This window comes from Desmodus rotundus, chromosome 1 (assembly GCF_022682495.2).
Source record: "Desmodus rotundus isolate HL8 chromosome 1, HLdesRot8A.1, whole genome shotgun sequence".
In the NCBI taxonomy this organism is placed as follows: Eukaryota; Metazoa; Chordata; class Mammalia; order Chiroptera; family Phyllostomidae; genus Desmodus; species Desmodus rotundus.
The window spans coordinates 87,482,312-87,494,760 of record NC_071387.1 but is presented as its reverse complement, the minus strand read 5'-3'; the positions used below and the strand labels follow the sequence as shown (position 1 = coordinate 87,494,760).

Here is a 12,449-nt window from a genome sequence, read left to right as displayed (position 1 = left end):
ATTTTCATTAATTATCAGGAGTAGGTGTGAGTAGGTATCTCTTAGCAAATGTTCTATCACATTCTAGATATTATAATCCAGGACAATGGGATACTTCCTGATTGTATTTCCCTGACATTCAAATATCCAGGTGGCAGATAAACCAATGCCTATTGAGCTAATAGTCATTAGCTTTCAATATATAGATGCCCATCACTGGCATCTCTATACTGCCAAATTTCTTGAAATTTGATATATGCCTCAATCTGCTATTTTATTATAAATCATGAGGTTCAAATTGAACCATTATAGAATTAGTTTTTGCCCTTATAAAAAATCTGGAAAGAATGCATTCTTTAAGAAAAAAGTACACATCCAACAGCCTATTATTCTATCAAAGTTGTAAAACATCATAGAAACAATCTTTGAATTTATGTGTAATTATAGGGATCAGAATAATACATACTTAAAGATATCCTAAATTTTCACAGTCCTATTATTTATATTTTAATTAACTACATGAAAATACAAAAGCTTCTAATTTCCAATTGCTGATAGGTTTCACAGAATGATGTATTCAAGTCCTGAATACAAACCTGTCTGTAGACCCCTGTAAATCTCCAAGTCCATTTGTGATCTGTGAGATCAAGCCTTGACTCTTTAAAGAGTCCTAAAGTAACACAAAAGCAGTGGCTATTTGTTCTGCAAAACCTTTTTGACTTCCTCATCAGCTCCATGATATCTACCATGCCATGAAAGCCAGGTCCAAGCCTGGAGTTTAAAAGTCCGAGATGCACAGCGTCCTCTAAGTTTCATTCCTTCCAATATCTAGGGCAGCCCACATATTGAAAGAAATTGGAGAGGAGGCTCTTCTGATGTTTATTTTGTCTAGGGCCTTATCTATACTTTGAATTTCATGATTCACTGTCACCAAGTTGACCCTTCCCAGACTCCTTAACATTGAATATTTGAAGTATCTGAATCTATGGGCCAAATCCAGGAAGTACTCAACCCTCTTTCTTTTTTATACTCTTATTCTGACTCCTTGCTGAGTGACACCCAACCAGAAGCAGAAATGTTCTAAAGTGATTGGCTAAGAACATAAGGAACAATTAGAAATCCATTGTGCAGACAAGTGGCTGTTTGATTTCTGTCCACTTCCCTTTGGATATTAAGCTTCCTTTTGATTAGCATTTCGTTTCTGCTTTATTGGTTGATAGTAGGGATTAAATGTGAGAAGGGACTTAGCAGTGCCTGTGTTCAGCATTCAGAACATACAGTCATTCCTCCTATCCATGGTTTTGCTCTCTAAGGTTTCAGTTACCTAGGGCTAACTGCAGTCTAAAGATATTAAATGGAAAATTCCAAAAATATACAATTCATAAGTTTTGCACAATTCTGAGTATTGTAATGAAATCTCATGTCATCCTGCTTCGGCCTGCCTTGAACTTGAATCATCCCTTTGTCCAGCATCTCCACACTGTACATACTACCCACCTATTAGTCCCTTAGTAGCCACCTCAGTTATCAAATTGATGTCACAGTATCACAGTGTTTGTGTCCTTCAAGTAACCCTTATTTTACTAAATAATGGCCCCAAAGTACAAGAGTAGTGGTACTGGCAATTTGGACACACCAGAGAGAAGCTATAAAGTGCTTCCTGCATGTAAAAAGGTGAAAATTCTTGACTTAATAAGGAAAGAAAAAATGTATGCTGAAGTTGTTCAGAATTATGGTAACAATGAATCTTCTATCCATAAAAATTGTAAAGAAGAAAAAATAAATTTTTGCTAAGTTTGCTCTTACACCTCAAACTGAAAAAGTTATGGACACAGAGCATGATAAATGCTTAGTTAAGATGGAAAATGCATTCAATTTGTGGGAAGAAGACATGACAGCATCATGGTTCAATAATCTCCTTCTGTCATATCATCAGAAAGTCAACAGTAGCTTAATGCTCACAATGCTGATATCACTCAATCACTTCATCTCATCAGTAGGTACTGTGTCATCTCACATCATCACAAGGTTGAGTGGAGTGCAATACAATATTTTGTGTGTGTTTGTGAAAGAGCACATTCACATAACTTTTATTAAATATATTATTCTATTTTTATTAGTTATTGTTTTTTATTATTGTTCAAGTACAGTTATCTTCATTTTACCCCCGGCACAACACATGCCCCAGCCATGCCCATCTCCCACTCTCAATCCTATTCCCCTTTGGCTTTGTCTATGGGTTCTTTATACATGTTCCTTGAAAACCCTCCCTCCTTTCCTCCCATTAACCCCTCCCACCTCCTCTCTGGTTACTGTCAGTTTGTTCTTAATTTCAATGTCTCTGGTTCTATTTTGCTTGTTTGTTTGTTTTGTTGATTAGGTTCCACTTATAGTTTAGATCATATGGTATTTGTCTTTCACCACCTGGCTTATTTCACCTAGCATAATGCTCTCCAGATCTATCCATGCTGTCACAAAGGGTAGGAGCTCCTACTGTTGGAAAGAATGCAGACTGGTGAAGTCACTGTGGAAAACAGTATGGAATTTCCTCAGAAAACTAAAAATGGAATTGCCTTTTGACCCATCAATTCCATTCCTGGAACTATACCCTAAGAATGTTGAAACACCAGTTCAGAAGAATCTGTGCACCCCAATGTTCATAGCATCACAATTTAGTTATTGTTTTTAATCTCTTACTGTGCCTAATGTATAAATTAAACTTTATCATATGCATATGTGTATAGGAAATGTATAGTATATATTGGGTTTGGTACTATCTGTGGTTTCAGGCATCTACTGGGGGTCTTGAAATGTATCCCCTGCAAATAAAGGGGAATGATTGTATTGCTATTGCTGATAAGGAAGAAGGTGCATGAAGGTGAAGCTGCTGGAAGTGTATATATTGGAATAGGTGACTGGGAAAGGGCCTTTCTTTCAATATCCTTTGTTGTAAATCACTTATCTTACCTACAGCCAACAGCCTTGGATTAACTCCAGACATTCCTCAACACCAATGGTGGAGAGCCACGTGGATGGGGCATTGCAATAAAAAGACAGTTCACAGCAGGCTTCCATTTCCATGGCTGGCCAGAAGAGGAGGACCACTCTGTGGTCTCACCCCAAGGTAAATCCTAATTCAAGCCCCACCAGGTTTTCTCTAGATACTGAGAATCTCCTCAGGCCCCAGACCCAGGAACTTGTTAGGATCATTTGTTTCTGGAAACTTTCAGAACCCAGCAAGGAGTCTGGACTCTGGCCTTTGTCCAGTGCTCCAGATACCATTCTGTTACTAGTCCTGGGGCTCTCTCACAACATTTTCATGATATCCCTTCCAGAAATAAGTCACTTTCTTTAATTGTGGTCTTCCCAAGGCTGTAAGAAGCCATCCAAGGATTTGCCCATTCAAGGAAAGGGTTTTCCAAAACAGAAAGTGTTATTAATTTGAGGTTGGTAGGCCCTTTACAGAAATGTGTTTCTATCCATCCTCCTATTCATTTATACATTTATTTCTCAAACCTTTATTGAGCACCCTTGTATGCCAGACACTGTTATAGGAGCAAGTGATGGGCTCAGTCTGACATGGTACCACCTTCATGGAAATCTATACTTTGGAGGACATATCAAGAGACTCTAAACACAGTGCCTGAGATTCAGAATTAAGAAAGGGCAGCCATTACCTTTTTAGGTATTCACAGCATTATAACCATTCCCTCCACCCAATTTCCAAAAGTCTTTACCTCTACCTGGGCAGGAACCAACCTAAGACTTTCAAGGAAAATCTGTAGTGCTGGCTAGCTCTAAGCTTGCCTTGGTTTTTCTCATTGTCCACATAATGGCAAGCCTTTTATCCTATTACCCCATCTCCTTTCTGCAAGTCATACCTGGTTTCGAACAATACAGCCCTTTATGAAGGAGATCATTTGTCTTCTTCTGTGGCCTTAAGCAAACAATACTTAAATTCCTACACAGTACTTGTACATAGGAGGGGCTCAGTAAATATTTCTGGGATGAATGTTGCCTGAGTCTCAGTTTCTTCATCTATAAAATGGAAGTAACGATTGTACCTTCTTTGGAGGGTGGTTCAAAACCTTAAATGAGCTAAAGTACGCATGGGACTTAGGACAAGTTATGGTGTTGCACTGACTTCCCTCATTACCCTCACACCCAGAGGAATGACCTCTGTTACCCTGACCCATATTTGGGTCTTTCCCTTCCTCTAGCTGCGTAGACAGCCTGATCGCCACTGAGTGACCTACATGTGTCAGTTTTTGAAGAGGATGGTGGGCTCTTATGTCCTGTGGCTGGCCTTGGCATCCTGCATTCTGATCCTGGCTTCTACAGAGCAGCAAGGTGAGTGCTCACCTGGCATCTCAGATGCCCTTCAACACCTGGGGAGTGAGTGGAGAAATGCAGAGAAGGCAGTTTTGGGTCAGTGAGAGGAGCAGGAGATTTGGAAGCTAGAAGTCAAAGAGAATGAGAGAAGCCAAAATCAAGTAATTATCCCACGAAGAGCCAAATCAGAAATTCCCCCAGCAAGGAGAGTGGGAGCCAGTTAACATAACTTCCATGTCCAGATATGAGGAGATCAGAGAGGCTGAATTTATGAGGACATGCATCACATGGTCACTCTGTGCCCTGATTTTGGCAAGTGACTTCTTCCTCTAAACCCGTTTTCATATCTATAAAACTAGCGGGCCACATTTAGTGATCTCCTGTGGTTCTTAAAGATTTATGGATTGTGCCTCTTAAATGCTTTTGGAAAGGGCCTTAGGGTCAAGAGTAGGGTGAATCCTGTGGAGGAGTCTGGGGGAGAGGTGAGGGAGGAACTTAGCTCATTGCCTCCCTTGGTAAAATCCAATGTGTGCGGGAAATAATGCAAGAAAACAAGTGCAGAGACTCCTTTCCTAAAAACAAGTACATACATAAGCAAGGCTTGAAAATCTTTCTCTAAAATTCTCTCTAATGTGTATCATAAGCATATGATCCTGTATACAAACTGAGTTCATCATTTGGGCACTCATATTATTCAACAAATCAGAGCTAAGGAAGAGAACTAGCTTAAACATCCCAAGTGTTGTACTTGGCATTTTACACCTGTAATCTCACTTAATCCTCTAACAATCTTTTAGGGTTTTATTTCTCCTTGACTTCTAGCTTCCAAATTGGGCATACATATCCCAAGATGACTATGAGGGTGTATGGCAAACTGTTAAGGAATTTTTTGGTGGCTCTGTATTTTTCACATATATTAAACAAAGATAACTAATACATCATAGCTATGGCATTACAGATATTATTTCTTGAGATGAAATGAATTTATAAAGAAAATCATTGAAAAAAATGTATGAAGTAATCAAGACAGGCAGACAGAGGTGTGACAAACATCATCATTCCAGGTGGCTGGGAATGGATGAAGTTTGGGGACCTCTAACTCACAGGTATTGTTTTGCAAATGAGTCTCAGGAGAATTTAACCACCTGCCAAGGTCATCCAGCCAGCAGGTGTGGAGCTGGATTTAAACCCTTCTCCTTCATTCTGTCTTTTCACACATCATAATCCCTGAATCTGGTAAAAACCATGAGGTCAATAATCAGAAATGGTCTTATTAGATCAGTGGTTCTCAATTTAGCCCTGTCTGGAGACAGTATGGAAAGGAGAGTACTACTGACATCTAGTGAGAAGAGCTTATGGGTGCTGCTAAACATCCAGCAATGCACAGGATGGCCCCCAAACACACAATTATTCAGTCCAAAATATCAGTAGTGTCAGGGTGAGAAAATTTGTGTTAGATCTGTAACTGCTGATAATGGAAAAAATCTCTGTGATATATTAAGAAAAAAATGCAAGTGGGAAAAAAGTTGTACAGCATTAAACCCATTTTAAAAAAAAACTATATTTAAACATATGTACACAATGTGTTTGAAGACTCTACAACAAATTTATGGTTACCTCTGAGAATGGAATGATCTTATGAAAACTTTCATTTATACCTCATTTACTTTAATGGCATTTGAGTTTTTTCCAATGAGTCAGTATTACATTTATAATGAGGAAAATAAATATTGGTCAGACAGGACCATAGTGTGTGATTGAACAGGGGAGCACTGAAAAACCTCAGGGTGGAGCTTTTGCCAGTGGAAATCAGGCTCTTCCTCAGGATTGTGAGGAAAGCATTCCAAAGACCCATGCACAGGAGACTGTGCTATGGCAAAATTTATTTGAGTAGAAATAGAAGCATACCTTTGGTTTGCAAAGACCCACCACCCTTTTTCCCACCACAGGAAACCAGGGACAGATATACAGTCAATGTCCAGAGACTCTGTGCCACATTAAAGTTCAGTTCAGTCCAGCATCCAGCTTGTGTTCCCTGTTTCAATCTGTTACTGTGCTGAGGTTTTCAGGTTCCCATCTAGAGACTGCATGTGGAGTCACCTTGGCCATTGGCTATGTGTTGGCTAAGAGCCACATGGCTATGGAGCTTATATTTCTATTTACATATTTGTATTACACTATTTCTATTATATTTGCTGGCATTTGGGATGGAGCAGGAGCTTTTCCAAATGACCAATTAAATTCCCAAGATTTTGCAGGCTTTGGATGGGTCCAACACTCCTAGCTAGATTTCCGGGCCTCTATGGTTCAGCACCTCCTCATGCACCTCCACAACTATCCAGTACCAGAGTGGGGTAGGGAAAAATGTTAATCTCCGTGGTGGAGCAGTGCTGTGATACCCTGAGGTGTGAAGCTGTAGCTTCCCAGTGAAGCAAACAGGCTTATGCTCCCCAGTTTATTAGGTTCAATGTCTAATTCCCTTTGCTTCCATTTTCTTAAAATAATTAGCTAACTACATATGATAACAAAGTTGATTGGTCATTTGTAAAAGCACCTGGTCTGTCCCAAACCCAAGCTAATATAATCCCAGGGGAACAAAGAAGTGCGCTCTCTCTCACTCTCTCTCTCTCTCTCTCTCTCTCTCTCTCTCTCTCTCTCTCTCTCCCTCCCTCTCTGTCCCTCTCTCTCCCTCTGTCTCCCTCTCCCTCACCCATCTGGTAACACATTCTCCTGTGTACTCACACATTCTCTTTCACCTGGGAGGATGTGGCCATGTGGGGTCCCACAGCTGCCAGGACCCATGGCAGACTGTACTAGCAACAAAAGTACTAAGCTTTAACATGAATCAGACACTCTGGTCACTGGCTTTTGTTTTGACCTTGATGATAACATGGTTGGGTTTTTTTCCATGGCAGGACAGACAGAAATGAAAAATTGGAAACCCAGGGGTCTATTTTCATTTGGCCGCATCACAGTCTCCAATGAGTGGGTCCTTGGAATGCTTTCCAGTGGTCATGATCCCTTGGAAAAGCCACCAAACTCAATGTGCAGGGTGGAAATCTGATGTTCTTAATGCCTATAAAATACTGCAAAACAGCCGCATTATTATTCTGACCCCAAAGTGTTGAAGGCTTATATTTAATTAATGGTTATGTGCCTCCTTAGGGTTCTTAGCACATCTAGAACAGAGTGTGTCTAGGAATAAAAGTCCTGTAGGCTCTGGGGTTGCTCAGTAAACCCAAGTACACTATTGCTTTTCAGGTTACAGAAATGCCACCACCACCATCAGTTCCTATGTGCTGGATTTGGAGTGCGGCACTCCTGGGGCTCCAGAGCCCCCACTCTGCTTTGACTCCTGCCAGAACTATATCCACCTGGATGATCCCTCTTGAAGCACAAAGAATACAGAAAGAGCCCAGAAGTGTGATAGGGACCTGCAGGGCTGGTTCTGCTTTGTGGAAGGAGGAAGAGTGAGAATGCCAGAGACCTGTGTTCCAGTGTATAGATGCCAGACTGATTCTCCCATGTGGCTTAATAGGACCCACCCAACCCTTGGGGAGGGCACTGTCACCCACACTGCTTGTGCCTCATGGTCAGGCAACTGCTGCTACTGGAACACTAAGATTCAGGTTAAGGCCTGCCGGGTGGGTACCACGTGTACTGGTTGGAGGGCAGCCCTACATGTAATATGAGATATTGCACAGGTGAGTGGCAGAGACCTTGGAGGCAGCTGTGGGACAGGGTAAGTGGAGTGGGTTAAGAGGAGACTAAGCAGAAAAGCCTTAATGCAGTTCTTACCAGTTACTACTACCCAGCTTGAAAATCACCCACGGATTACCAGCTCTTCCAACATCTCAAAACCAGGAATTCAGTTTCCAGGGTGAGATCACCTGAAAAATACATGTTTCCTCTGATATCCAAAAGTAGAGTGCTTCTATGAAACTTTTCATAAGCCAAAATGAGGAAAGCAAAGAAGCAATTACCATTAATTTACATGGAAAAAATTTGGAGCATTCCTAGACCCAACAGATAATCTACCAACTCATACCAAATATGCTTAATTACATCTAATTTTATACTAAGCATAACACACTTACAAGCTCTCTTAGGCTTTTCAGATACCTTATGACACATGTTGCTAGTGGATACACAAAATAAGTAGAGGTGAAGTACAGATGCTCACAGACACAGTTCAAAGTAATAGTGGCTTGATGCTGAGATGCTGAGTGTGGTTCCTGGGAAAGAAGCTTGGTGGGGCCACTCTTTCCGTTTGGGGTATGCACTATCTCTATAATGGTCCTTGCAAAGCAAACACTGACCACTATTTTCAATGTTCACTTTTGTGAAGGAAATCGGATTTCTTTCCATAAGCAACAAAAAGGTCCTAATAAAAGTCTCTCATATAAGTGAAAAAAGTGGATACCTGCATATATCCATGTGTGTAGCATAATATTAAGAACTCAGGCTTGTTTGGATATAGGTTTCATTTGGACAATTTAATTTGCTTCTCTGAGCTTTATTTTTCTGATCTGAAAAAAAATGCATAATGGCAAAAAAAACTAATGTATAGTGCTTATAATGTCCTTGCTCTTATCCTAAGCACTTTAGATTAGTCATTCACTTAATACACTCATCAACTCATAAGATAAAAATGTTATTTAATCACCCAAGATGACAGGTCTGGGGCACAGAGAGGTTAAGCAGCTCTCCCAACATTACAGAGCTGGGACTTGAACCCAGCACTCTACCACCATGCCACCATACAGTTACCATGAGAACTGAATGAGCTAACACATGGAAAGTGCTCAGATCAGTGCCTGCCATGTTGTAAGCATTAGGATGAAAGCTTCAGGGTTTTCATATCACTGGACCAGGAATCAGGAAATTCAAGGTTGAAGCTTAACCCTTCTACTAAGAATTGCACAACCTTGGGCAGGACTTCTCAGCCCTGGTAGAGTGACAAGGTTGGCTTTGAGGGCCTCAGGTCCTCCTTGCTCTGCATTCTGATCCCCTTTTTTCATGCCTCATGCCCAGACCCCTCCACTGTGGAGAATAGGTGTGAGAAGACCTGCCACCCAGAGGAGGAGTGCATCTTTCTCAGTGACACCTGGAGTTGTTCCTGCAAGCAGGACCTCAATACCTCTGGTGAGCAATTTAGTGGCCAGGGCAGTAGGGACCATGTGAGGTGAGAGCTGACCTGAGCAGGCACAGAAGGAAGGAGGGAGCTTCAGAGGGTCAGGACAAGGTATGGACCGGAGTCAGTGGGGATGAAACTAAGGTTAGGGGATGTGAGTTCTCAGAGCCAGTGGGTTTTCAATGCTGAGAGTGCAGGGATGCAACAAATTTTCAGGCCTCAGGAAGCAGCTCTGGCATGGGTGAGATTAACCCATGAGAGACAAAAGTACTGACGATGCAGCTCTGCAAGTGTGGGAGCTGTGTTCAAATATCTACAGAGTCCACATATGAGGGATATGGGAAGACTGCTGTGCCAGTCGTGGATTTGCCAGGAAGTAGTTCTGGGGACTGGGACAAGTCATCTACCCTCTGAGCTTTAATGTTCCCATCTGTAAAAGAGTGATAATATGTTAATAAAAATACTCATTATAAAGAGCTATTGTGAGAATTAAATGAGAATAGTCCAAATGGGCAGGCTCTGGAGATGATGGGTTTCTTATCCTAGCAGGCAGGCAAAGAGCAGCAGATGAGCCATGGGAAGGAATGGTATAGACAAGCCCTAGTCTCTCTTAGGACTCTAATGAGGGCCTTTGACTCTTGCTTTTGACACAATCATGCCTTCCTCTGAGCAAACTCCCACTACCTATGGAAGAGAGAATGTCCTAAACAAATATGTTTTCTCATACTGTTGGTTCTCTTTGTACTTTGGTGCTGTTTTCTTTAGCCATGCAGAAGCATTTTATTTTGATGAGGTCCCATTTGTTTATTCTTTCCTTTATGTCCCTTGCTTTAGGGGATGTGTCTTTGAGGATGTTCCTGTGTGAAATGTCTGGTATTTTCCTGCCAATGTTTTCCTGTAGGACTTTTATGGTGTTACGACTTATATTTAAGTCTTTTACCCATCTTGAATTTATTTTTGTGTATGGTGTAACTTGGTGATCGAGTTTCATTTTTTTGCATGTAGCTGTCCAGACCTCCCAACACCATTTGTTGAAGAGGCTATATTTGCTCCCTTTTATGCTCCTGCCTCCTTTGTGAAATATTAATTGACCATAGAGACTTGGGTTTATTTCTGGGCTCTCCATTCTATTCCATTGGTCTATGTGCCTGTTTTTATGCCAGTACCAGGCTGTTTTGATTACAGTGGCCTTGTAATACAGTTTGATATCAGGTATTGTGATCTCTCCAGCTTTGTTCTTTTTTCTCAAAATTGTTGAAGCTATTCAGGGTCATTTATGGTTCCATATAAATTTCTGAAATTTTTGTTCTATATCTGTGAAATATGTCATAGGTACTTTAATAAGGATTGCATTGAATCTATAAATCTCTTTGGGTAGTATGGCCATTTTGATGATGTTAATTCTTCCAATCCATGAGCATGGTACATGCTTCCATTTGTTTGTGTCTTCCTTAATTTCTTTCTTCAATGTTGTGTAGATTACTGAGTACAAGTCTTTTATCTTCTTGGTTAGGTTTATTCCTAGGTACTTTATTTTTCTGGTTGCTAGATCAAATGGGATTTTTTTCCCTGATTTCTGTATCTGATGTTTCATTGTTGGTGTACAGGAATGCCTTTGATTTCTGAGTATTGACATTGTATCCAGCTGTTTTGCCAAATTCATTTATTAGGTCGATTAGTTTTTTGGTGGAGTCTGTAGGATTTTCCATGTACACTATCATGTCATCTGCAAACAGTGACAGTTTCATTTCCTCCATTCCAATTTGGATGCCTTTTATTGCTTTTTCTGGTCTGATTGCTGTGGCTAGGAAGTCAAATACTATGTTGAATAGGAGTGGTGAGAGAGGGCATCCTTGTCTCTTTCCTGATCTTAGTGCGAAAGCTCTAAGTTTTTGTCCATTGAGTGTGATGTTGGCTGTAGGACTCTGATATATGGCCTTTATTATGTTGAGGAATGCTCCCTCTATTCCCACTTTGCTGAGCGTATTTATCATAAATGGGTGCTGTACCTTATCAAATGATTTTTCCTCATCCATTGATATGATCAAGTGGTTTTTGTCTTTGCTTTTGTTTATGTGATGTATTATGTATATTGATTTGTGAATATTGTACCATCCTTGCATCCCTGGGATGAATCCCACTTGATCATGGTGTATGATCTTTTTAATGTATTGCTGGATGCGGTTTGCCAATATTTTGTTGAGGATTTTAGCATCTATGGTCATCAGTGATATTGGCCTGAAGTTTTCTTTCTTTGTTATGTCTTTATGTGGTTTTGGGATTACGATGATGTTGGCTTCATAAAACAAGTTTGGGACTCTTCCATCTTCTTGAATTTTTTGAAATAATCTGTGGAGTATGGGGGTTAGCTCCCCCTTAAATGCTCTGTAGAATTCTCCTGTGAAACCGACTACTCCAGGGCTTTTGTGTATCAGAAGCTTTTTGATTACTGTTTCAATTTCATCAGGCGTTACTGGTCTGTTCAGGCTTTCTGCTTCTTCTACATTGAGTTTTGGAAGGTTATATTTTTCTAGAAATTTGTCCATTTCATCTACGTTTTCCAATTTTTCGGCATACAGTTTGTCATAGTAACTTCTTACAATCCTTTGTATCTTGGTGGTATTAGTTGTAGTCTCTCCTCTATCATTTCTGATTGTGTTTATTTGGGTCCTCTCTCTTTTTTTCTTGATGAGCCTGCTTAAGGGCTTGTCGATTTTGTTTATCTTTTCAAAGAACCCTCTCCTGGATTCGTTGATCCTTAGAATTGTGCTTTTAGTCTCTATGTCATTTAATTCTGCTCTGATCTTGGTTATTTCCTTCCTTCTACTTGCTCTGGGTTGTCTTTGTTGTTGTTCCTTGAGTTCTTGTAGGTGTATGGTTAGGTTGTTTATTTGAGCTGTTTCTATTCTTTTTAGGTAGGCCTGTATTGCTATAAATGTCCCTCTCAGGACTGCCTTTGCTGTGTCCCATAGGTTTTGGATTGCTGTGAGTTCATTTTCATTTG

At 40.5% G+C, this 12,449-nt stretch overlaps 1 protein-coding gene across 1 annotated transcript; it reads left to right on the top strand.

Annotated features, from left to right (window-relative positions):
• Window positions 1-4,235: 4,235 nt before the first annotated feature.
• Window positions 4,236-9,500, top strand: LOC112304697 (pancreatic secretory granule membrane major glycoprotein GP2-like). Its single transcript, XM_024560338.1, is given in 4 exon segments — window positions 4,236-4,329; window positions 7,573-7,950; window positions 7,953-8,015; window positions 9,346-9,500. Coding segments are annotated over 4 exon segments (690 nt in total).
• Window positions 9,501-12,449: the final 2,949 nt, after the last annotated feature.